We start from the raw sequence: 26,101 nt of genomic DNA on the forward strand, positions 1-26,101 counted from the left end.
GGGCTGGGATCTGCGGGGCCACAGTGTGTGTGTGTGAACTCAGGTACTGGGATATGTGGCGCCGCCGGTAGGTGTCTCAGGCTGCGAATGCATTAGCGCACATCACTGAGTCAGGACCACTGTTAGGGCTAGGATAAGGAAACACTCACATTAAAAATACACTGTGACACGTCAACCATACCGACAGTACATCAGTGCGGAAATGCTGAATGTAGACATGGTTAATATCGACATTATGAACAGGTTGATAGGTTCAATGTCGACATAAGTCCATGTCATTGAACCTATACCCTCACAAGTAAGTAAATCTCTGTCTCCTGTGCTCATCCCAACCTTAACTAACATCTGTAATCTCTCTCTCTCTCTCTACTGGTATCTTTCCTTCTCTGTACAAGCATGGAGTGATTACTCCCATTCTGAAAAAAAAAATTCTGACCCTAACACTCTCTCAAACTACGGTCCCATCTCTCCGCTGCCATGCCTCTCCAAGCTACTTGAGAGACTTGCCTACACTCGCCTCACACAGGGGGTCATTACAAGTTGATTGCTCGCTAGCTGTTTTTAGCAGCCGTGCAAACGCATTGTCGCCGCCCACCGGGGAGTGTATTTTCGCTTTGCAGAAGTGCGAACGCTTGTGCAGCAGTGCGCCAGCAAAATCTTTTTGTGCAAAACAAGACCAGCCCTGTAGTTACTCTTCGTGTGCGTTGATTCTAATGACGGAGGGACGGCTTTTGATGTCACACACCCGCCCAGCATTCGCCCAACCACGCCTGCGTTTTTCCTGACACACCTACGTTTTTCTAAGCACTCCCTGAAAATGGTCAGTTGCCACCCAGAAACGCCCACTTCATGCCAATCTTCCTGCGTTCGGCAGTGCGACTGAAAGCTTTGCTAGAACCTGTGCAAAACCACAATGCTCTTTGTACCCGTACGTCGCGCGTGCGCATTGCGGTGCATACGCAGATTAGCCTTTTTTTCACTGATCGCTGCGCTGCAAACAACGGCAGCTAGCGATCAACTCGGAATGACCGCCACACTTTCTTAAAACACACAATTTATTTGACCCACTTCAGTCAGGCTTTCATTCCCAGCACTCCACAGAGACAGCACTGACTAAAGTAGTGAATTATCTAGTCACTGCAAAGTCCAATGCCCATTACTCACTTCTTATTCTTCTAGATCTCTCTGCTGCTTTTGACACTGTTGAACATTTTCTTCTCATACAAACACTACAATCCCTAGATCTTAAAGACACAGTCCTCTCTTGGTTCCTATCCTACCTAATCGCTCCTTCAGTGTTCGCTTCTCTGAATCTACCTCCTCTTCACTACCTCTTTCAGTTGGAGTACCGCAGGGCTCAGTCTTAGGTCCTCTGCTTTTCTCAATCTATACCTCATCTCTTGGTAAACTAATCAGCTCTTTTGGATTTCAGTATCATCTATACGCAGATGATACTCAAATCTACCTATCCTCCCCAGATTTGTCACCGTCTGTATTGGTCAGGATCACTGAATGCCTTTCTGCTGTTTCATCTTGGATGTCATCTCGCCACCTCAAACTTAATATTTCCAAAACAGAGCTACTTATATTTCCACCGGCCAATAGTAGTTACCAACCTGATATCTCTATCACTGTTGAGAACTCAACAATCAATCCTACCCCACAAGCTCGCTGCCTATGTGTCATACTTGACTCGGAACTGTCCTTTGCTCCCCACATTCAATCTGTCTCAAGATCATGTTACATGCATCTAAAAAAAATATCCAAAATACGACCATACCTTACACAAGACACTGCAAAAACTATAATCCATGCTCTCATTGGGGGTAATTCCAAGTTGATCGCAGCAGGAAATTTTTTAGCAGTTGGGCAAAACCATGGCCCTCATTCCGAGTTGTTCGCTCGGTAAAAATCTTCGCATCGCAGCGATTTTCCGCTTAATGCGCATGCGCAATGTCCGCACTGCGACTGCGCCAAGTAAATTTGCTATGCAGTTAGGAATTTTACTCACGGCTTATTCATCGTTCTGGCGATCGTAATGTGATTGACAGGAAATGGGTGTTACTGGGCGGAAACTGGCCGTTTTATGGGCGTGTGGGAAAAAACGCTACCGTTTCCGGAAAAACGCAGGAGTGGCCGGAGAAACGGAGGAGTGTCTGGGCGAACGCTGGGTGTGTTTGTGACGTCAAACCAGGAACGACAAGCAGTGAAATGATCGCAGATGCCGAGTAAGTCTGGAGCTACTCAGAAACTGCTACGAGGTGTGTAATCGCAATATTGCGAATACATCGTTCGCAATTTTAAGATGCTAAGATTCACTCCCAGTAGGCGGCGGCTTAGCATGAGCAAATCTGCTAAAATCCGCTTGCGAGCGAACAACTCGGAATGAGGGCCCATGTGCACTGCAGGGGAGGCAGATATAACATGTGCAGAGAGAGTTAGATTTGGGTGTGGTGTGTTCAATCTGCAATCTAAATTGCAGTGTAAAAATAAAGCAGCCAGTATTTACCCTGCACAAAAACAAAATAACCCACCCAAATCTAACTCTGTCTGCACATGTTATATCTGCCTCCCCTGCAGTGCACATGGTTTTGCCCAACTGCTAAAAAATTTCCTGCTGCGATCAACTTGGAATTACCCCCATTATCTCCCGCATTGATTATTGCATTAGTCTTCTTATTGGTCTTACCAAAAAGAGACTCTCACCACTACAATCTATTCTGAATGCATCTGCGAGGCTAATCTTTCTTGCTAGACGTTCATTGTCTACAGATCCACTCTGTCAGTCCCTCCATTGGTTACCTGTATTCTACCGTATTCAATATAAATTACTTTTACTCACACATAAGGCCATTAACCATACTACACCAATGGACATCTCTTCGCTCATCTCAAAATATCTCCCAACCCAACCTCTCCGATCTTCACAAGATCTATGTCTCTCATCCACACTCATTACTTGCTCTCATGCACGATTGCAGGACTTCTTCGGGCTGCACCCACTCTGTGGAATGCCCTACCACGCACAATAAGCCTCTCCCCTAGTCTCCAAACATTCCCTGAAAACTCACCTCTTCAGGCTAGCTTACCACATTTCAGAACCGCTCACTCAACCTTCATAAGCTTTCCTATCCGATTATATCCCCACTGTACAGTCCGCACATATCCTCCACTTTCTCTTCTTTCTGACCAGGGTTCATCATTGCTGTGATGTGATATCATGCATCCCACCTAGAACCTTTGCAATTCGGTGGACAAATATGCAATATATAATGTCTTTCCTTGTGTATCAATGCCTATTTCCCTATGGATTGTAAGCTTGTGAGCAGGGCCTACCTACCTCTGACTTTTTGTTTATTACCCAGTTTTGTTGTATCATTGTGTCCAATTGTAAAACGCAGCGGAATTTTCTGTGCTATATAAGAAACTGTTAATAAATAAATAAATACATAAATGTCCACGTTCTCACAAATACACACACACACACACACACACATATATATGTCACAATAATGTAAAGAATTCGAGTTCAAAACACAGCATGGCACTCATGAATTTTTCGAATTATTACATTGATAAAAAAAATGATATCTCTCACAAATATTGGCAAACAAATGCACCACCATGTCAATTTCTATGTTGTAGTCATGGGATTCTATACATTGCCAGTTTTTGTATTAACGCTATATACTTGACGCGCTTGGTTATTGTCTTGGTTATCTCCGGGTGAGTTGACAACCGGCTTGGTGCTGGGATGTCATCCACACGCAACTTCCGGGTCCGCGGCCACGCACTCCTGACTCCCAGCGCGGACTTTCTTACTCAGTGTGTTTAAGCTTTATAAGGTAAGAGGGACCATTTGTCTGTGTGTTCCCCACCCGCCAATTGTCCTGAGGAAGGGGTCCACCGCGACTCCGAAATGCCGCATTGACATGGTGGTGCATTTGTTTGCCAATATGGGTGAGAGATATAGTTTTTTATCAATATAATCATTTGAAAAATTCTGGAGTGCCGTGCTGTGTTTTGAACTCTCGTTCTTGACGTTATTGTGACAGCATTTTGTAGCAAAGGCACAAAGGTATTTGCTATAATGATCTGGGTGCCGGATTGTGTATACATATCTGCATTGGTGGGGAGCTTCCCCATAGTATCAAGGCACCTACAATCTTTTACGCCTTCTATACTGATATAAGGCTCGGAATATTGCACTATGGCCCTCATTCCGAGTTGTTCGCTCGGTAATTTTCTTCGCATCGCAGCGATTTTCCGCTAATTGCGCATGCGCAATGTTCACACTGCGACTGCGCCAAGTAATTTTGCTAAGAAGTTTGGTATTTTACTCACGACATTACGAGGTTTTTTCTTCGTTCTGGTGATCGTTGTGTGATTGACAGGAAGTGGGTGTTTCTGGGCGGAAACTGGCCGTTTTATGGGAGTGTGTGAAAAAACGCTGCCGTTTCTGGGAAAAACGCGGGAGTGGCTGGAGAAACGGAGGAGTGTCTGGGCGAACGCTGGGTGTGTTTGTGACGTCAAACCAGGAACGACAAGCACTAAACTGATCGCACTGGAAGAGTAAGTCTTGAGCTACTCAGAAACTGCACAGAGAAGTCTTTTCGCAATATTGCGTATCTTTCGTTCGCAATTTTGCTAAGCTAAGATTCACTCCCAGTAGGCGGCGGCTTAGCGTGTGCAAAGCTGCTAAAAGCAGCTTGCGAGCGAACAACTCGGAATGAGGGCCTATATTCACAATGGAAAGCACTAAACATGGTGGTGGTGATATGGCTGCATTTGCAGCTTTATGTTTACAACCGGGGGACACCCTGAGGTTTAGCAAAGCGCAAGCTGAATGTATCTTGTTCGCTGAGGATATTGGGGGTCATTCCGAGTTGTTCGCTCGCTAGCAGATTTTAGCAGCATTGCACACGCTAGGCCGCCGCCCTCTGGGAGTGTATCTTAGCTTAGCAGAATTGCGAATAGAAAATTCTTAGCAGTTTCTGAGTAGCTCGAGACTTACTACTACACTGCGATCAGCTCAGCCCGTTTCATTCCTGGTTTGACGTCACAAACATGCCCTGCGTTCGGTCAGCCACTCCCCCGTTTCTCCAGACACTCCCGCGTTTTATCCTGGCATGCCTGTGTTTTTCCGCACACTCCCAGAAAACGGTCAGTTTCCGCCCAGAAACACCCACTTCCTGTCAATCACACTCCGATCACTTCAACGATGAAAATTCTTTGTTCGGACGTGAGTAAATCTACTAAGTTTTGTGCTAAAATACTTAGCGCATGCGCATTTTTGCCTTAATCGCTCCGTTGCGAAAATCGGCAACGAGCGAACAACTCGGAATGACCCCCATTGTTCCAGAAGCACTTGATACTGTGGAAGAATTATATCAACAATTGCTAAGAATGCGTAAACGTGAAACTGACTATTTACTACACGGATCTACACTATCCGACTATCACAGACAAAAATTTATACCACGCGGTTTTCGTGTTCGCAACTAAGATTGAATTCTTTGGTGTGAATGCCAGGCGTCATGTTAGGAGGAAACCAGGCACCGCTCATTACCACGTTGTCATTATGGGGTATTGTCTGTAGAATTTTGAGGGAAAAAATTTATTTATTCCAGTTTGGAATAAGGCTGTAACATAACAAAATGTGGAAAAAGTGAAGCGCTGTATCACCGATTATGTACTTAATACAATTTAACAGCATATAATAAATATATATATATATATATATATATATATATATGATATATATATATATGATATATATATATATATATATATATATATATATAGATAGATAGATAGATAGATAGATATACGGATAGGGGAGGAAGGCGGCACTCAAACAGGCTTGTATTGCAGTATGAAAAGGTCAATTTATTCCGACATGTTTCGGGGTAATCACCCCGTCCTCAGGGTCATCATGATGACCCTGAGGACGGGGTGATTACCCCGAAACATGTCGGAATAAATTGACCTTTTTATACTGCAATACAAGCCTGTTTGAGTGCCGCCTCCCTCCCCTATCCGTGCATTAGAGGTCTTCGCCTCCAGGAGGGCACCGCAGCATACACCATCTTTTCAGAGTGAGTGCCGAGCATACAGCATTTTAAATATATATATATATATATATATATATATTAGGTTGAGTATCCCATATCCAAAATGCTTGGGACCAGAAGTATTTTGGATATCGGATTTTTCCGTATTTTGGAATAATTGCATAACATAATGAGATATCATGGCAATGGGACCTAAGTCTAAGCACAGAATGCATTTATCTTTCATATACACCTTATACACACAGCCTGAAGGTAATTTTAGCCAATATTTTTAATAACTTTGTGCATGAAACAAAAGTTTGTGTACATACACACAATTCATTTATGTTTCATATAAACCTTATACATGCAACCTGAAGGTCATTTAATACAATAGTTTTAATAACCTTGTGTATTAAACAAAGTTTGTGTACATTGAGCCATCAGAAAACAAAAGGTTTCACTATCTCAGTCTCTATCAAAAAATTCTGTATTTCGGAATATTCCGTATTTCGGAATATTTGGATATGGGATACTCCCACTCCCCCTCAGCCTGTTGGTGCCTCGGTTCAAGATCCTACTCTACACTCCAATGTTAATCCTTGTGGAGCCCAGTGTACCTCGCAGAAAGAGATTTAACAACGGTAAGTTCTTACCATAAATCTCGTTTTCTGCTGCGGGGTACACTGGGCTCCACAAGGATTAACATCGGGGATGTCCTAAAGCAGTTCCTTATGGGAGGGGACGCACTGTAGCGGGCACAAGAACCCGGCGTCCAAAGGAAGCATCCTGGGAAGCGGCGGTATAGAAGGCATAGAACCTTATAAACGTGTTCCCTGAGGACCACGTTGCCGCCTTGCACAATTGTTCAAGGGTCGCACCACAGTGGGCAACCCAAGAAGGTCCAACCGACCGAGTAGAATGGGCTTTAATGGTAACAGGAACCGGACGACCAGCCTGTACATAAGCATGCGCAATCACCATTGTAATCCATCTGGCCAGTGTCTGCTTGGAAGCAGGCCAGCCACGTTTGTGAAAACCAAACAATACAAAAAGAGAATCAGATTTCCTAATGGAGGAAGTTCTCTTCACATAGATACGGAGAGCCCGTACCACATCCAAAGACCGTTTTTTGGAAGACAACCCAGGAGAATTAAAGGCCGGAACCACAATTTCCTGGTTAAGGTGGAAGGAAGACACCACCTTAGGTAAATAACCTGGCCGCGTTCTAAGAACCGCCCGGTCATGGTGAAAAATCAAATAGGGAGACTTACAGGATAAGGCACCAAAGTACGAGACCCTTCTAGCTTAAGCAATCGCCAGCAAGAACAGGACCTTAATGGAAAGCCACTTAAGGTCAGCAGAGGCAAGAGGCTCAAATGGAGACTCTTGCAAGGCCTCCAAAACCACGACAAGTCCCAAGGGGCCAAAGGTGGTACATAAGGAGGCTGAATCCGCAACACACCCTGAGTGAATGTATAAAACATCAAGTAGGGTAGCAATTTTTCTCTGAAACCAAACCGACGAGGCAGAGATGTGAACCTTGAGGGAGGCCAGACGCAGGCCTAAGTCCAGGCCCTGTTGTAGAAAGGCCAATAGTATGGCCGTACTAAACTTGAAAACGTCATGATTGTGAGACGCACACCAAGTAAAGTAAGCATTCCAGATCCTATGGTAGATCTGAGCAGAAGCCGGCTTACGGGCCTTCAACATAGTTTGAACGACCACCTCAGAAAAACCCTTGGCCCTCAGGACGGAAGCTTCAAGAGCCATGCCGTCAAAGCCAAACGGGCCAAGTCCTGGTAAACACAAGGGCCCTGAACGAGGTGGTGTGGTCATTGCGGAAGTAGAAGGGGACGATCCCACGAGAGACCCAGTAGATCGGAGAACCAGTGCCGTCTGGGTCACGCTGGAGCGACCAGAAGCAGGTTTCCTTCTTCTTGCTTGAACTTCCGTATTACTCTGGGCAGGAGTGACACCGGAGGGAACACATACGGTAGCTGAAAGTTCCATGGAATTGCCAGAGCGTCCACGAATGCAGCTTGAGGATCCCTTGTCCTTGCTCCGAAGACTGGAACCTTGTGATTGTGTCGAGATGCCATCAGATCCACATCTAGAAGACCCCACGTGTCCCCTAGAAGTTGAAACACCTCCGGATGGAGGCTCCACTCTCCCGCGTGTACGTCTTGACGACTGAGATAGTCCGCTTCCCAGTTCAGGGTGCCCGGAATGAACACTGCGGATATGACCGGCAGATGGCGCTCCGCCCACTGAAGAATCCGTGATACTTCCCTCATTGCCATGCGGCTTCAAGTGCCGCCCTGATGATTTATGTACGCCACCGTGGTGGCATTGTCCGACTGCACTTGAACAGGTCTGTTCTGTATTAGATGCTGGGCCATTGTCAACGCGTTGAACACTGCCCACAGTTCCAGAATATTGATCGGGATCAGAGACTCCTCCTTGGTCCACCGACCCTGAAGAGAGTGTTGTTCCAACACCGTGCCCCAACCTCTTAGACTGGCATCCATCAGCAGAAGGACCCAGTTGGATATCCAGAAGGGACGGCCCCTGCTCAATTGTTGGTCCTGAAGCCACCAGCTCAGTGACAGGCGGACCTCCGGAGACAATAAGATCATGAGAGATCTGATCCGGTGAGGCAGGCCGTCCCACTTGGTCAGAATTAACTTCTGCAGAGGGCGAGAGTGGAATTGAGCATACTCCACCATGTCGAAAGCAGACACCATGAGACCCAGCACTTGCATTGCCGAATGTATCGACACTTGCGGACGAGATAGGAAGCATCGTATCCTGTCCTGAAGCTTCAGGACTTTCTCCTGAGACAGGAACAACTGTTGGTTGTGAGTGTCCAATAACGCTCCCAGATGTATCATGCTCCGAGCAGGAACCAGGGAGGATTTCTTCCAGTTGATCAGCCACCCGTGGGCTTTCATGCACTGGACCGTCAGATCGAAATGACACAGGAGAAGTTCTGGGGAATTTGCCAGGATCAACAAATCGTCCAAGTACGGTAGGATCCTGACCCCTTGATGGCGGAGTGTAGCCGTCATGACCACCATAACTTTGGTGAAAACTCGGGGAGCCGTTGTCAAACCAAAGGGTAACGCCTGAAATTGGTAATGAAGGTTGCCCACCGCAAACCTCAGGTACTGCTGATGAGATACCGCAATAGGAATATGTAGGTAGGCATCCTGTATGTCCAGGGAGACCATACAGTCCCCAGGCTCCAAGGCCAGAACAATAGAGCGCAGCGTTTCCATACGAAACTTGGAGACCCACACATGCTTGTTCGAGGATATCAGATTGAGAATGGGCCGCGAGGACCCATTTGGTTTCAGGACTAGGAACAGCGGTGAATAGTACCCCCTTGCCTCTCTGAGCCAGAGGCACCTGTACTACCACTCCTGTGGTCAGGAGGGAATGTACCACCGAGTGCAAAGTGTTTGCTTTTGCCGGATCCAGAGGCACATCTGTCAGGCAAAATTGATGAGGGGGACGATTCTTGAAGGGTATGGCGTAACTTCGAGCGACAACTTCCCTCACCCAGGTATCTGAAGTGGTCATCAACCATTCCTGGGCAAAACCTAGAAGTCGGAGATTTGAGTGGAGATTTGAACTGCCCATGGCAGATTAATAGCAGGGACCATAAACTGCTGCAGTGGCACAGGTGGTCCCACAGGGGGCGCCAATTTAGTTATAAGCGTGTTTAACAGCGTGGAAAATGTAGCCCAAGGTGGGTCCTGTGAAGCCCCAGGTGCTACCAACCCACTGGGGGGTAAAGAACCCCCTGAACCTGAACTCTCAGCTGCCATATTATCCTCCATTACCTCCGCGGCCTCACTACCACGCAATGTGGGAGAAGCCCCAGCATCGTTGCCACATGTAGCAGACATAACGATGTACACAATATCGGGCAACCTGGTACAAGTTGTAGCAGCAATATACCTAGCAAGAGCACCTGTGAATTGCGACTATGACAGCACAGACCGGGAGTTCAAGAGATATAAACGTATATGGTGACTATAAATCACAAGCAACAATACACAGCAGGTATATCTTGTGATACAATCCTATATTAAACAAAAAGACACCAGATACACTTAGCCCCCTCAGGTTTAGCAATATAGGAGTAGCACGCTGAGTGAAATACCACGCAGCAGCTACATGCACACACACATATATAGTCACAAGCGTACCATGCAGAAATTATGCACCATAAAACTACACTGGACCAGCAATACAAAGTAATACTCAGTATGGCTATATGTGTAAACAATAAATATAACCAACACAGTAAAGACTGGATGTATATCACAGGGCGTTTGTACCACACAACCCTGAATGTATGCACTCTTTCTTAACTAACACTGTCCCAGTGACAGGTAGAATACTTAAGTGTCCTGTAGGAAACACAGCACTGGCAATCAGGCGATTCTACAGAGGAGGATTTGCCCCAGCAGTCCCAGGAACAGCTCAGCTTATCTGTGATGGCCGCTGGTCGGGAGTGGAGGAGAGGAAAGCAGCTCCAGGGCGGGAACATTCATAGAAATAGCACCCTGGGGCTGGGGGGAGGGGCCACAGGCCCGACCTGCTCCCCCTGCTGGCATCCCCACCGGGCGCTGCGGGCATCTTAAAACGTAGTATTTGTACAAATAAAATCCCCCCAGACCTGTGCCCATGAGTGTCCCTGGTGGCTAGTGAAACCCCTTACCTCCCCCGTAGCTGCGGCCCCACGATCCGGGAGGACGGCGGCGTGTGTGTGACTCACGTTTAGAAGGAACCGGCGCCTCCGCTGCAGTGACCCTGCAACCAGGGCGCGGGAGTATACAGCGCCGCTGGGGGTGAGGGAGCTGCAAACAGAAAAGTCTGTGTGACTTTGCCTGCTGCAGCCCTTGAAGTCTTTTGTAGAAAAATCTTCTTCTTTCAGTCATCTAAGCTATCAATGGACTGCCTCAGGCAGCCCTCCTGTTAAGTGCCTACATACTGCATGGCACCAACTTACAAACTGAGCTCCTGTGCATGGGGGCGGGATTATAGAGGAGGCGGCGCTGTGCATCTTGGGAACAGTCAAAAGCTTTGAGCCTGTTGGTACCTCGGATCAAGATCCTACTCTACACCCCGATGTTAATCCTTGTGGAGCCCAGTGTACCCCGCAGCAGAAATATCAGCTACATAATGGTAGTAAGGTACAATCAGGGAGTCTCCCTGACATTCAGGGAGAGTTGGTAAGTATGGGCATTGATGATACGCACCTTAAACACTATCATTTACCACACTGATCCAAGCACACCACAATCATCAATCATTTACAGCAGTGGTTCCCAAACTGGGAGATGTGGTTCCCTGGGGTACATGCAGAGGTGCCATTGGTTGGTGGTCCAGCACCAAATCAAATTATTTATGGTTAATCTGATAGGCGAAACCAGTGCTGGCGGCTGCTAACATATGTAAACAAACAGAAGCACAACCCTGTTCACCACCACTTAAATGAACCTAAGCACAAGTTACTTAATTATATATATTTTTACATTTCTCAATAAGAATCGTGTGGCCTACCGATGCTGTGAAAAAAAATGTTGATACTATAGGGCACCGTGATTCTAGAAAGTTTGGGAACCACTGATTTATATTTACATTGATACTAAGAGAAATGAGAAAATAAGGTGCTTCAAGTAAATGTGTATAAGAGGGCAGCCTCTGGCAACACTCAGGGTCTATCCCCGTGACCCCAAAGGATACAAGGGCATATTAAGAATGGTGTTGGAAGATGGCGCTTCCTAACATTGGGGCAGATGTATTAAGCCTGGAGAAGTGATAAAGCAGTGATAAATGGAAGGTGATAACGCCCCCAGCCAATCATTACAGGTTTGAGAAAATAAGAATTTACTCACCGGTAATTCTATTTCTCGTAGTCCGTAGTGGATGCTGGGACTCCGTAAGGACCATGGGGAATAGCGGCTCCGCAGGAGACTGGGCACAACTAAAAGAAAGCTTTAGACTACTGGTGTGCACTGGCTCCTCCCACTATGACCCTCCTCCAGACCTCAGTTAGGATACTGTGCCCGGAAGAGCTGACACAATAAGGAAGGATTTTGAATCCCGGGTAAGACTCATACCAGCCACACCAATCACACCGTATAACTCGTGATACAATACCCAGTTAACAGTATGATAACAACTGAGCCTCTCAACAGATGGCTCAACAATAACCCTTTAGTTAGGCAATAACTATATACAAGTATTGCAGACAATCCGCACTTGGGATGGGCGCCCAGCATCCACTACGGACTACGAGAAATAGAATTACCGGTGAGTAAATTCTTATTTTCTCTAACGTCCTAAGTGGATGCTGGGACTCCGTAAGGACCATGGGGATTATACCAAAGCTCCCAAACGGGCGGGAGAGTGCGGATGACTCTGCAGCACCGAATGGGCAAACTCTAGGTCCTCCTCAGCCAGGGTGTCAAACTTGTAGAATTTAGCAAACGTGTTTGACCCCGACCAAGTAGCTGCTCGGCAAAGTTGTAGAGCCGAGACCCCTCGGGCAGCCGCCCAAGAAGAGCCCACCTTCCTCGTGGAATGGGGTTTTACTGATTTAGGATGCGGCAGTCCAGCCGCAGAATGTGCAAGCTGAATCGTACTACAGATCCAGCGAGCAATAGTCTGCTTTGAAGCAGGTGCACCCAACTTGTTGGGCACATACAGGATAAATAGCGAGTCAGTCTTTCTGACTCCAGCTGTCCTGGAAACATAGATTTTCAGGGCCCTGACTACGTCCAACAACTTGGAAGCCTCCAAGTCTGTAGTAGCCGCAGGCACCACGATAGGTTGGTTCAGATGAAAAGCTGATACCACTTTAGGAAGAAACTGGGGACGAGTCCTCAATTCTGCCCTATCCATATGGAAAATCAGATAAGGGCTTTTACATGACAAAGCCGCCAATTCTGACACACGCCTGGCCGAAGCCAAGGCCAACAACATGACCACTTTCCACGTGAGATATTTCAATTCCACGGTTTTAAGTGGCTCAAACCAATGTGACTTTAGGAAATCCAACACCACGTTGAGATCCCAAGGTGGCACTGGAGGCACAAAAGGGGGCTGAATATGCAGCACTCCCTTAACAAAAGTCTGAACTTCAGGTAGTGAAGCCAGTTCTCTCTGGAAGAAAATCGATAGAGCCGAAATCTGGACCTTAATGGAACCCAATTTTAGGCCCATAGTCACCCCTGACTGTAGGAAGTGCAGGAAACGGCCCAGCTGAAATTCCTCCGTTGGGGCCTTCCTGGCCTCACACCACGCAACATATTTTCGCCATATGCGGTGATAATGATTTGCGGTTACTTCTTTCCTAGCTTTAATCAGCGTAGGAATAACTTCCTCCGGAATACCCTTTTCCTTCAGGATCCGGTGTTCAACCGCCATGCCGTCAAACGCAGCCGCGGTAAGTCTTGGAACAGACAGGGCCCCTGCTGCAGCAGGTCCTGTCTGAGCGGCAGAGGCCATGGGTCCTCGGACATCATTTCTTGAAGTTCCGGGTACCAAGCTCTTCTTGGCCAATCCGGAACAATGAGTATAGTTCTTACTCCTCTTCTCCTTATTATCCTCAGTACCTTTGGTATGAGAGGAAGAGGAGGGAACACATAAACCGACCGGTACACCCACGGTGTCACTAGAGCGTCCACAGCTATCGCCTGAGGGTCTCTCGACCTGGCGCAATATCTTTCTAGCTTTTTGTTTAGGCGGGACACCATCATGTCCACCTGTGGCCTTTCCCAACGGTTTACAATCAGTTGGAAGACTTCTGGATGAAGTCCCCACTCTCCCGGGTGGAGGTCGTGCCTGCTGAGGAAGTCTGCTTCCCAGTTGTCCACTCCCGGAATGAACACTGCTGATAGTGCTAACACGTGATTTTCCGCCCATCGGAGAATCCTTGTGGCTTCTGCCATCGCCGTCCTGCTTCTCGTGCCGCCCTGTCGGTTTACATGGGCGACCGCCGTGATGTTGTCTGACTGGATCAGTACCGGCTGGTTTTGAAGCAGGGGTTTTGCCTGACTTAGGGCATTGTAAATGGCCCTCAGCTCCAGAATATTTATGTGCAGGGAAGTCTCCTGACTTGACCATAGTCCTTGGAAGTTTCTTCCCTGTGTGACTGCCCCCCAGACTCGAAGGCTGGCATCCGTTGTCACCAGGACCCAGTCCTGTATGCCGAATCTGCGGCCCTCTTGAAGATGAGCACTCTGCAGCCACCACAGCAGAGACACCCTGGTCCTTGGAGACAGGGTTATCAGCCGATGCATCTGAAGATGCGATCTGGACCACTTGTCCAACAGGTCCCACTGAAAAGTTCTTGCATGGAACCTGCCGAATGGAATTGCTTCGTAGGAAGCTACCATCTTTCCCAGGATCCGCGTGCAGTGATGCACCGACACCTGTTTTGGTTTTAGAAGGCCTCTGACTAGAGATGACAGCTCCTTGGCCTTCTCCTCCGGGAGAAACACTTTTTTCTGTTCTGTGTTCAGAACCATCCCCAGGAACAGTAGACGTGTCGTAGGGATCAGCTGTGACTTTGGAATATTTAGAATCCAGCCGTGCTGTTGTAGCACCTCCCGAGATAGTGCTACCCCGACCAACAACTGCTCCCTGGACCTCGCCTTTATCAGGAGATCGTCCAAGTACGGGATAATTAAAACTCCCTTCTTTCGAAGGAGTATCATCATTTCGGCCGTTACCTTGGTAAAGACCCTCGGAGCCGTGGATAGACCGAACGGCAACGTCTGGAATTGGTAATGACAATCCTGTACCACAAATCTGAGGTACTCCTGGTGAGGATGGTAAATGGGGACATGCAGGTAAGCATCCTTGATGTCCAGTGATACCATGTAATCCCCCTCGTCCAGGCTTGCAATAACCGCCCTGAGCGATTCCATCTTGAACTTGAATTTTTTTATATATGTGTTCAAGGATTTCAAATTTAAAATGGGTCTCACCGAACCGTCCGGTTTCGGTACCACAAACATTGTGGAATAGTAACCCCGTCCTTGTTGAAGTAGGGGCACCTTTACTATCACCTGTTGTGAATACAGCTTGTGAATTGCCTGTAACACTGCCTCCCTGCCTGAGGGAGTGGTTGGTAAGGCAGATTTGAGGAAACGGCGGGGGGGAGACGTCTCGAATTCCAGCTTGTACCCCTGAGATACCACTTGAAGGATCCAGGGATCCACCCGTGAGCAAGCCCACTGATTGCTGAAATATTTGAGACGGGCCCCCACCGTACCTGGCTCCGCCTGTGGAGCCCCAGCGTCATGCTGTGGACTTAGAGGAAGCGGGGGAGGACTTTTGCTCCTGGGAACTGGCTGTATGCTGCAGCTTTTTCCCTCTACCTCTGCCTATGGGCAGAAAGAACGCGCCCCTAACCCGCTTGCCCCTATTGGGCCGAAAGGACTGTACCTGATAATACGGTGCTTTCTTTGGCTGTGAGGGAACATGGGGTAAAAATGTAGACTTCCCAGCTGTTGCTGTGGAAACGAGGTCCGAGAGACCATCCCCGAACAACTCCTCACCCTTATAAGGCAGAACTTCCATGTGCCTTTTAGAATCTGCAACTCCTGTCCACTGCCGAGTCCATAACTCTCTCCTGGCAGAAATGGACATTGCGCTTATTTTAGATGCCAGCCGGCAAATATCCCTCTGTGCATCCCTCATGTATAAAAGTGCGTCTTTAATATGCTCTACGGTTAGCAATATAGTGTCCCTGTCTAGGGTATCAATATTTTCCGACAGGGAATCTGACCACGCAGCTGCAGCACTGCACATCCATGCTGAAGCAATAGCTGGTCTCAGTATAACACCTGTGTGTGTATATATAGACTTCAGGATAGCCTCCTGCTTTCTATCAGCAGATTCCTTCAGGGCGGCCGGAGACGGAGACGGTAGTGCCACCTTCTTTGACAAGCGTGTGAGCGCTTTATCCACCCTAGGGGATGTTTCCCAACGTGACCTATCCTCTGGCGGGAAAGGGTACGCCATTAGTAACCTCTTAGAAATTACCAGTTTCTTATCAGGGGAAGCCCACGCTTCTTCACACACTTCATTTAACTCTTCAGATGGAGGAAAAGCTACTGGTAGTTTTTTCTCTCCAAACATAATACCCTTTTTTGTGGTACCGGGGGTAACATCAGAAATGTGCAACACATTTTTCATTGCCTCAATCATGTAACGTGTGGCCCTACTGGAAGTTACATTAGTCTCATCGTCGTCGACACTGGAGTCAGTATCCGTGTCGACATCTGTGTCTGCCATCTGAGGTAGCGGGCGTTTTAGAGCCCCTGATGGCTTTTGAGACGCCTGGGCAGGCACAGGCTGAGAAGCCGGCTGTCCCACATTTGGTATGTCGTCAAACCTTTTATGCAAGGAGTCGACACTGTCGCGTAATTCCTTCCACAGCACCATCCACTCAGGTGTCGACCCCGCAGGGGGTGACATCACATTTATCGGCATCTGCTCCGCCTCCACATAAGCCTCCTCATCAAACATGTCGACACAGTCGTACCGACACACCGCATACACACAGGGAATGCTCTGACAGAGGACAGGACCCCACAAAGCCCTTTGGGGAGACAGAGAGAGAGTATGCCAGCACACACCAGAGCGCTATATAACACAGGGATCCCACTATAAATGAGTGTTTTTCCCTTATAGCTGCTTATATAATATATACTGCGCCTAAATTTAGTGCCCCCCCTCTCTTTTTTACCCTTCTGTAGCTTGTACACTGCAGGGGAGAGCCAGGGAGCGTCCTTCCAGCGGAGCTGTGAGGGAAAAATGGCGCCAGTGTGCTGAGGGAGATGGCCCCGCCCCTTTTCCGGCGGACTTCTCCTGCTTTTTCTGGAATTCTGGCAGGGGTATTTTTACACCTATATAGCCTTCCTGACTATATATGGTGTAGATTTGCCAGCCAAGGTGTCTTATATTGCCCTCAGGGCGCCCCTTCCCCAGCGCCCTGCACCCATCAGTGACCGGAGTGTGAGGTGTGCATGAGGAACAATGGCGCACAGCTGCAGTGCTGTGCGCTACCTTGTTGAAGACCGAAGTCTTCTGCCGCCGATTTTCCGGAACACTTCTTGCTTCTGGCTCTGTAAGGGGGCCGGCGGCGCGGCTCCGGGAACGAACACCAAGGTCGGGTCCTGCGGTCGATCCCTCTGGAGCTAATGGTGTCCAGTAGCCTAAGAAGCCCAAACTACCACCTGTTAGGTAGGTTCGCTTCTACTCCCCTTAGTCCCTCGCTGCAGTGAGTCTGTTGCCAGCAGATCTCACTGTAAAATAAAAAACCTAAATATACTTTCTTTCTAGGAGCTCAGGAGAGCCCCTAGTGTGCATCCAGCTCAGCCGGGCACAAGAATCTAACTGAGGTCTGGAGGAGGGTCATAGTGGGAGGAGCCAGTGCACACCAGTAGTCTAAAGCTTTCTTTTAGTTGTGCCCAGTCTCCTGCGGAGCCGCTATTCCCCATGGTCCTTACGGCGTCCCAGCATCCACTTAGGACGTTAGAGAAATGACAATTAGGAGCCGATTGGCTGGTGCGTGATCACCTTCCACTTATCAATGCTTTATCACTTCTCCAGGCTTAATACATCTGCTGCACTGTCCCACAATATGTGAAGGAGGAAATAAGAGAAAGTGGGAATAGTAATCAATGAAACGAACACTTGTCTGTTAACAGGTTGCTGAATGGTCCTTTCTCCCTTTCCAGATCAGGAATATACAAAAGAGAAAACAAATAGTAGTGCAATACGTTCCAAATAATCAATGTATAAAACCAGTGAAAGAATATTATTTCAACACGCCAAAGGATCAATGTGTAAAACTACTAAAAGGATATTTTGCATTTACATAATTCAGACAGCACTTTAGAGAATGGACTTAAGAAGTGATTCAATATGGATCGCAATCGTGGACACTCGCTCAGGTTAGAGGAGAGGAGATTCCGCACAATACGACGTAAAGGCTTTTTTACGGTAAGGACGATACGTGTTTGGAATTCCCTGCCTGAGGGAGTTGTAATGGCCGACTCAGTCAACACCTTTAAGAATGGGTTAGATAAACTCCTAATGGATAAGGATATCCAGGGTTAAGGGGCATAGTCACACACTATGGTTATTATAAAAAAAGAGGGGTAAAACGTAATGGCAGTCATCAACATCAGTCAAAATTTTATACAAAATAATCCTTCATAGGAGACCACAAATAGGTTGAACTCGATGGACAATTGTCTTTTTTCAACCTTAGATACTATGTTTAATCACGACCCTCTGTGCAGTTTCCCGATGGTGGTGTCCTGTGATGCGATTTCAGGTATGCGAACGCCTCTGCCTGATTGACAGGCAGAGGCGTTCGGAGGGAGGGGTGGGGCCCCCTTCTTCCGGGAGTGGAGTGGCCAAGGACTGCGTCGTGGATGCAGTTTCCTTGGCCTCACAAGGCCACCTGCGTAGGCAAGTCTGAGTAACCTCAGGCTTACACAGCCTACCGTTGCAGATAAACATCTTGACCGATGGTCGCAATGTTCATCTCAGATGTAATCACATCGCAAATGCAGGAAGGAGGTGGTTTAAAGGGTCAATATGGTCAAAGATCGACACCAAATGGTCGACATGCACAATGTCGACATGATTAAAAGGTTGACACGTTGGCGCGGAAATGGTCGACATGAGTTTTTTGGGGTCAAAATTTTCCTTTCAGCAAGTGGATCCCCAATTATTGCACCGCGTCCCCTCGCTTGGCAAGCAGGCTTCGGGAAAGGTTACCATTCCCAATCGTAGTCCATGTGGATGGTAAACAATATGAAAGTCCTAAAAAGTCCTAAAATTGAAGGGGAAAAAACAAAACACAAACTCATGTCAACCTGTCGACCTTTTGACTATGTCAGTCATATGCATGTCGACTGTTTGTTGTCGACTTACTGCTTGTCAACCTTTCAAATGTCGACCCATCATCTGGATACCCAGGTACCCATTTGGTAACTTTAGCAGAGTTCAATGAAAGCTGGGTGATTTATAAAAGCAACACAAGAACTCCAGAATCACCAGGAGGTCCACGATCATCAGATGATGGCAAAGGTCCTTCAGGACCAAAGCCTTTAAGACACAGTCCAGGCGACCCTGAAGAACCTTTGCCAGCATCCTGCAGGTACTTCTAAATATAAGATTCACCGCACCAAGGTAGGTATCAGTCGGTTGTTATAGAAGTCCTGGGACCGATCAAGACTCGTGGGACTGGTGGCAACCGCAGTGCCAGCCACTCTCTGCACCGTCAGTGCTAAATTTGTACCCAGGCAGCCTTCCAGGCAGCTCAAATGTGATCTGGACTGTGACCTACGGTGACTCGGCAGAAAAATGACAACCGTACACCATCACTCACAGTGCTCTGCAGTGAGGTAGCCACTGAGGTTGCAGCCGCTAATGAGTGCAGGTTGTGTCCACCACAAAGGATGATGAAGGGACTGGAAGCTCTTCCTTCTCTTCCCTTCTGCTACTGACAGGTCAGGGCAGACGTCTGTGGGGGGCTGGGGCAATGGCCAGTGTGTTTTATTTTTTTTTCCTGTGATGGTCAATGTGTTTTATTTTTTTTCCTGTGGGGGACTATTTGTGCGTTTTTTTTAAATAATAATAATAATAATAATAATAATAAACAGACTGGGACAAAAACTGATAAAAACGAAAGATATGCTATATTAATGCTTCAGCAACACGGGTTGTGTAGTGGTTAGCATTAATGCTGCGCAGCATTGAGATCGAAATCAATTCCTGGTCATTGCTCATATGTTAAGCCAGTATGTTCTCCCAGTACTTCCGTGGGTTTCCTCTGGTTGCTCTGGTTTCTTCCCACATTCCAAAAACATACCGGTAGGTTCACTGGCTTCTGACAAAAAATAAATCCTAGTGTGTGTCCATGTGGAAGGGAACATGGATTGTAAGATCCTCTAGGACAGGGACTGATGTGAAAAGCGCTGCAGAATATGTGTGTGTGCTTTAGAATTATCTGTAAATTAATAAATAAATCAATGCTAATGCTTATCAAAATTGATAGATGCTTTATTCATTGGGATTTGCTAAATTTGTAAAGTCTGTTAACCAATTAAAAAAATATTAACCATTGATCCTACATAACTCAGTCCTATCGCTCACAGTACTGATCCTGCTTCACCTCAGTGTTACTGTACTAATAAATACACACCCCAACCATTCCACACAGTGCTGCTAACCTTTACACTTCTCAATCTTATGACTAGCAGAACTATGACTAAAACATAAATCTATCATCCATCCACAAAACATAAATCTCTAATAACATTGGTGCATACGTGACTGATTCCTAATCAGTACACACCTTATACCCCTTTCAGTCCACCTGAGGCGGGTCGCACCTGGGAGCCTGACACGGCAGCTCCCAGCATGCAACCCGCCTCAGGCCCCCCGCCACCGCTATCTGCAGCACAGCATATTGCTGGTTGGTGTCGTCAGCTTTGACACGTGGGGGCGGTGCTTGGAGATCACATAATCTCCAAGCGCCGCCCGTCCACACAGGGTGAACGGGAAACGGATCGTATCGACATGGCTCCCGTTCACACCGCACAGCGAGCCGGGTTGAACAAGAGTTCAACCCTGCTCGCTACTGTGGTTGAAATACCGGGTGCTCAACCCAGTATATTTACCCTGCCACCTTCCAGACCGCACATGAACACGGGTTAGGTGCACTCATGTGCCAATAACCCGTGTTCAAAGCTGCCGGTCTGAAAGGGGTATTAGAGACACATCTCAACTATGGTTCACAATAATGTCAAGTGGCTTCATCATTATTTATGTAATGTAACCCCCACTACCACTGAATCTCTGAAACATGCGGCGGGATGTAACAAAGTGCGAGTTCGGCGGCAGCGAGGGATGCTGGCCGAACTCGGACGTTTTTTAAAAGGGGCAATCATGTATAAGGCATGGTTAACTTGTACATTATTGCCCCTTTAAAAAAAGTCTGAGTACTCCAGCAACCCGCACGGCAACCAAACTCGGACTTCATTACATCCCACCCATGAGCTTCTGTATAGCTACTGGACACTAGCCTCATCTTCTGTATAAGTGTACTGTATGTTACCCATCTAATTATTTAGTATCCCCTACACAATCATGTTTACCTTCCTCTGGGTCATTTCTCAAGCAAGCCTCATGGAGGGTGACCCGAGAAGGGAAAGACACTCTCTTGCTCCTGGTGGGAGTCTTCCTTCTGGCTTTCTGCTGTCGTCGCCTCCTGTTCTCTTCTTCCCTCTCACTTTGTGCCCACCTCTTCAGCTGTTGCTCTCTCCTTTTCTTTGCAGCACGTAGTCTCTCTAAGGTAGATGCTTTCTCTAGGAGCTGAAGTTCTGTCAGTAAGTCCATTGGTTTTGTGGCCATATCTCAATGTCAGAACAGCATTATTTCCTCTATTACAATAAGTGGTGGATGCCTTAACATATCTGTAGAATAAAAAACATATTGCAGTTGGAAACTAAAGAACCACTGTTAGTTTTGCCTACTGCCTACTAAAAGTGAACAGCTACAATAAGGAGCAAAAAAAGATCAGAATAATCTAAAATTCATAAAAGTACTGACATATAGCAGTGTAACATGACCTAACTGACAGCAGGGTATTTAATCTCTGATCATACAGCTGTGTAACACATCCTGTATGGTAAAAAAGACAGGCGAGACATGAAACCAGGGCAGGAAAGACAGATGCAGACTGGGCAATGATGTGACTTCCTGCGCTGATAAATGACACACTGCTCAGCACAGGAGACGAACAATTACAAGGCAATAGGGAAAATATAGACGTTATATTTACATATATAATATAAAAAAATGACAGATAACAGTGTGGCAGGTTAGTGTATAAAACCTCCTAAAGCACAGGTTCTCAAACTCAGTCCTCAGGACCCCACACGGTTCACATTTTCCAGGTCACCCGGCAGGTGCACTGTGTATCACCAACTGTCACATTTCAAAAATCTACAGGTGACCTGCAAAACATGAACCGTGTGGGGTCCTGAGGACCAAGTTTGAGAACCTGTGTCCTAAAGAATTTGAAAGTGATCATCGATTTCACACTTGTTAGCTAAAAACACAATGCAGAAACTAATAACTTTGGCAGAAAGAAAATATATATATATTTTTGTCACCTACAATAGAGTGACCAGATTATCCCTTTTACCTGGGACGGTCATGGATTGCACAGGTTCTGTGGCTGGCTGGCTTCAAGCCTACATTTAATATGGTTTTAATCAGCCACAAACCTGTGTAATCCATAAGCGTCCCAGGTAAAAGGGATAATCTGGTCACTCTACCTACAATTTGTTGCTTCCTTAACTTGCTGTCTAAAGACAGCTGCCACCTCAGCATAAGCATACACCTGTAACAACAAAATGAATGGCTTGCGCCAAGTGGGAGACAGGAAAGAGCAGGAAAACTATCACAGAGGGAGAGATTTATCAACTGTCAACAGCAATCTAAAAGGTGATATTGGGCCCTTCTCATAAAAAGACAGACTTGACAACTTTATAGTTCAGGACACATACACATAATTATGGGAACAGAAGCACATGACAGGCCTTTAGCACTGTACAGCTGTACTTGATGTGCATGTCGTCTACCTGCCCACCACCAATATGTTCCTGAAATATATGGTGGAAAAATGAAATGTGTAAATTGAGATAGATCAGGAAAATTATACCCATCACTGCCCTATAGTTGACTGGCTATGTACTGGTAAATGCTGGTTCAGCAAATTACCACTTCAATATATAGTCATGGAGAAATCTATCTACAGTATATATCTCCATACAATGATACCAGTCACCGTGGATGACCAGTACACGTGTTCATTCACACACGATATGCAGAAGGCTCTACGTGTGTGATTTGTCCATTATGGACAAGGCACCCGCTACATACGGTGCAGTCATAAAAGCTTTATGTCCCTGAACATATAACATTCTGTATGATAGAAACACTGTCCACATTACCAATATGCTTTAGAAATACATTTGTATTATTCATATATTTTTAGACATTCTAAATAAATGTAAGATCAGATTACATATGTCATGTATAGATTTTGCTACACACAAATATACACACAAAACAGACCATCATTACACACTCTACCACAAAGACCCTAATGTACCTGTATAAGAATCACTGTTCTGAGACCAGCAAACATCTTTCAGAGGACAGTATCCAAGGCTCCGTAACCATTATGAAATCTCTGGGACCACCAGGCATTCCTTAGAATCCAGTAGAAATAGAAATTGGGATCCAACTGACAGCATTGAGGGAGTATGCAGTCACACTGCCGGGATCAGTACATAGGGCTACTAGCTCTGCAGAGTAAAGAGAAGAGGCGTCTGCTGCAGCCTGACAACCCAGCGAGGAGGGGGAGAGAGCAGACTGAGACAGTCTCATTATACAACTCCGCCTACAGCACAACCAAGTGCTGCTAAATCCACATAGTATACACCACACACAAGCCTGTGCAGTACCCTGCATACAATACAGATACACACACTGTTCTGCTTATAATACACATGTATGCATGAACATACTCACTGCTCTATGTATGTATCATTCATAGGTATACACTCACTGCTCTGTGTGTAATACATATGCAAACCCTACTGTGTGGGTAGATGATACAGATATACACACTGCATAATACAGATAGACTCACCATTCTGTGTATCTAATACTGATACACAACACATAATGCAGATAGACACACTATTCTGTGTATCTAATACTGATACACAACACATAATACAGATAGACTCACCATTCTGTGTATCTAATACTGATACACAACACATAATACAGATAGACTCACCATTCTGTGTATCTAATACTGATACACAACACATAATACAGATAGACTCACCATTCTGTGTATCTAATACTGATACACAACACATAATACAGATAGACTCACCATTCTGTGTATCTAATACTGATACACAACACATAATACAGATAGACTCACCATTCTGTGTATCTAATACTGATACACAACACATAATACAGATAGACTCACCATTCTGTGTATCTAATACTGATACACAACACATAATACAGTATCTAATACTGATACACAACACATAATACAGATAGACTCACCATTCTGTGTATCTAATACTGATACACAACACATAATACAGATAGACTCACCATTCTGTGTATCTAATACTGATACACAACACATAATACAGATAGACTCACCATTCTGTGTATCTAATACTGATACACAACACATAATACAGATAGACTCACCATTCTGTGTATCTAATACTGATACACAACACATAATACAGATAGACTCACCATTCTGTGTATCTAATACTGATACACAACACATAATACAGATAGACTCACCATTCTGTGTATCTAATACTGATACACAACACATAATACAGATAGACTCACCATTCTGTGTATCTAATACTGATACACAACACATAATACAGATAGACTCACCATTCTGTGTATCTAATACTGATACACAACACATAATACAGATAGACACACCATTCTGTGTATCTAATACTGATACACAACACATAATACAGATAGACACACTATTCTGCTTTTATAATACACTCACAGTCTGTATAATACCCACACTGCTTTGTGTGTCTGTAACATAGATACGCATGGGGCTGATGCAGAGTTAGCCACAATTGCCCCCCATATCACAGGTGCAATTTGGGTTCATTACAAAAGACCAAATCAGGAGCAAACGCAGGATATCAAGAGGGGAGTTCCCAAATGTTGATTTTAGAGTGAGTGTGGCCAGCCCATGAAAGGATGCATAATTACTACCAAGTAATTAGTAGTAACAAGTGTAGGCTGTCCCCTGCAGTGTGTGTAATGTACTATATAGTGTATGTACTTCAGACATATACAAGACCAATAATATTGGTAAGCCACTTACTGGTTTCCCTCTGGTATTTCTGATTTGGTGCGCTGATTAAGCGCTCATATCCAGACATGCAACAGACTTGCATCTGCTTCCACTGGGCATGCGCAGCAGCTTTGTTCCTCTCTTTATACTGCATGTTGTGACTGTTGGCTGAGGGGGGGTTACTGAGCAACTGGAACTTGTATTGCTCTGTTGGGCTCCATTTAGTGGCTGTCGGCGCGTAAAACAAATGAATTCCCCCAAAAGTGTTAAGTCCTTAGGAGTTATTTGGAATGTGTACTACTTGTGCTTATGAGAACTTGGAATGTTGTGCTGCTGTTTGAAGATTGCCTGTAAAACCTGACCTGCAAAACCTGCATGTGCTGTGTAATCTGTCTGAGGTGGAAATAAAGTGATTTGGACTGTACTTCGCCTATGTGGTTCTGTCACAACACACCACTGGTGTCACAAGGGGGGTGCGGGGGTGACACCAAAATGCCGGCTCCTGCTCAGTGACAGGAGTCGAGTGCTGCACTGTTACATTATGTGCAGCACTCAGCTCCTGTCACTGAGCAGGAGCCGACACTGCAGAAACAGCACTCCACGGGAGGCAGTCCTCACCTCCCGATCCTCCCAAGTGACGAAAAACAAGGGTTGGGACGTGAAACCCCGCCCCTTCCCTCGAAGCCCCGCCCCTTTTCAGACCCACTTATCGTAAAACGGATGATGGGGCACAAATCCCCACCCCTCCAGTGACACCCCGCCCCCTTACCACAAAACCCGCTCACCTTTTTGTTTACCGCCGCACCAGGTGTCCTTAGGGTAAGAGACGTCTCTGCAACACACACATATATAAAATAGATATACCACTGTTGGGTTTGCGATCATGCTCTGATATACTGCTGTCAATGAGGCAGTGATGTGCTTTTGTCAGGGAGTAGTGCAGTGATTTTCAACCTTTTTTTACTCACGGCACACCAAACAATATTTTAAAATTCCCAAGGCATACCATCAGTTCCCCACAGAAAAAAAACAAAAACACACATTAGCCCTC

The 26,101-nt window shown here is 46.2% G+C and overlaps 1 protein-coding gene across 1 annotated transcript in view; it reads right to left on the reverse strand.

The window, feature by feature from the left end:
- PPP1R16B (protein phosphatase 1 regulatory subunit 16B) overlaps window positions 1-25,876 on the reverse strand; it is a 146,446-nt gene extending 120,570 nt beyond the window's left edge. Inside the window, exons 1-3 of the mRNA XM_063960259.1 lie at window positions 25,836-25,876; window positions 23,284-23,479; window positions 21,260-21,577 (exon numbers count right to left, since the gene is read on the reverse strand). Coding sequence (XP_063816329.1) covers window positions 21,260-21,515 — 256 coding nt within the window. The 5' untranslated portion in view covers window positions 21,516-21,577; window positions 23,284-23,479; window positions 25,836-25,876. The remainder of the gene's footprint in view (window positions 1-21,259; window positions 21,578-23,283; window positions 23,480-25,835) is intronic.
- Window positions 25,877-26,101: the final 225 nt, after the last annotated feature.

This window comes from Pseudophryne corroboree, chromosome 3 (genome assembly GCF_028390025.1).
Source record: "Pseudophryne corroboree isolate aPseCor3 chromosome 3, aPseCor3.hap2, whole genome shotgun sequence".
Classification (NCBI taxonomy): Eukaryota; Metazoa; Chordata; class Amphibia; order Anura; family Myobatrachidae; genus Pseudophryne; species Pseudophryne corroboree.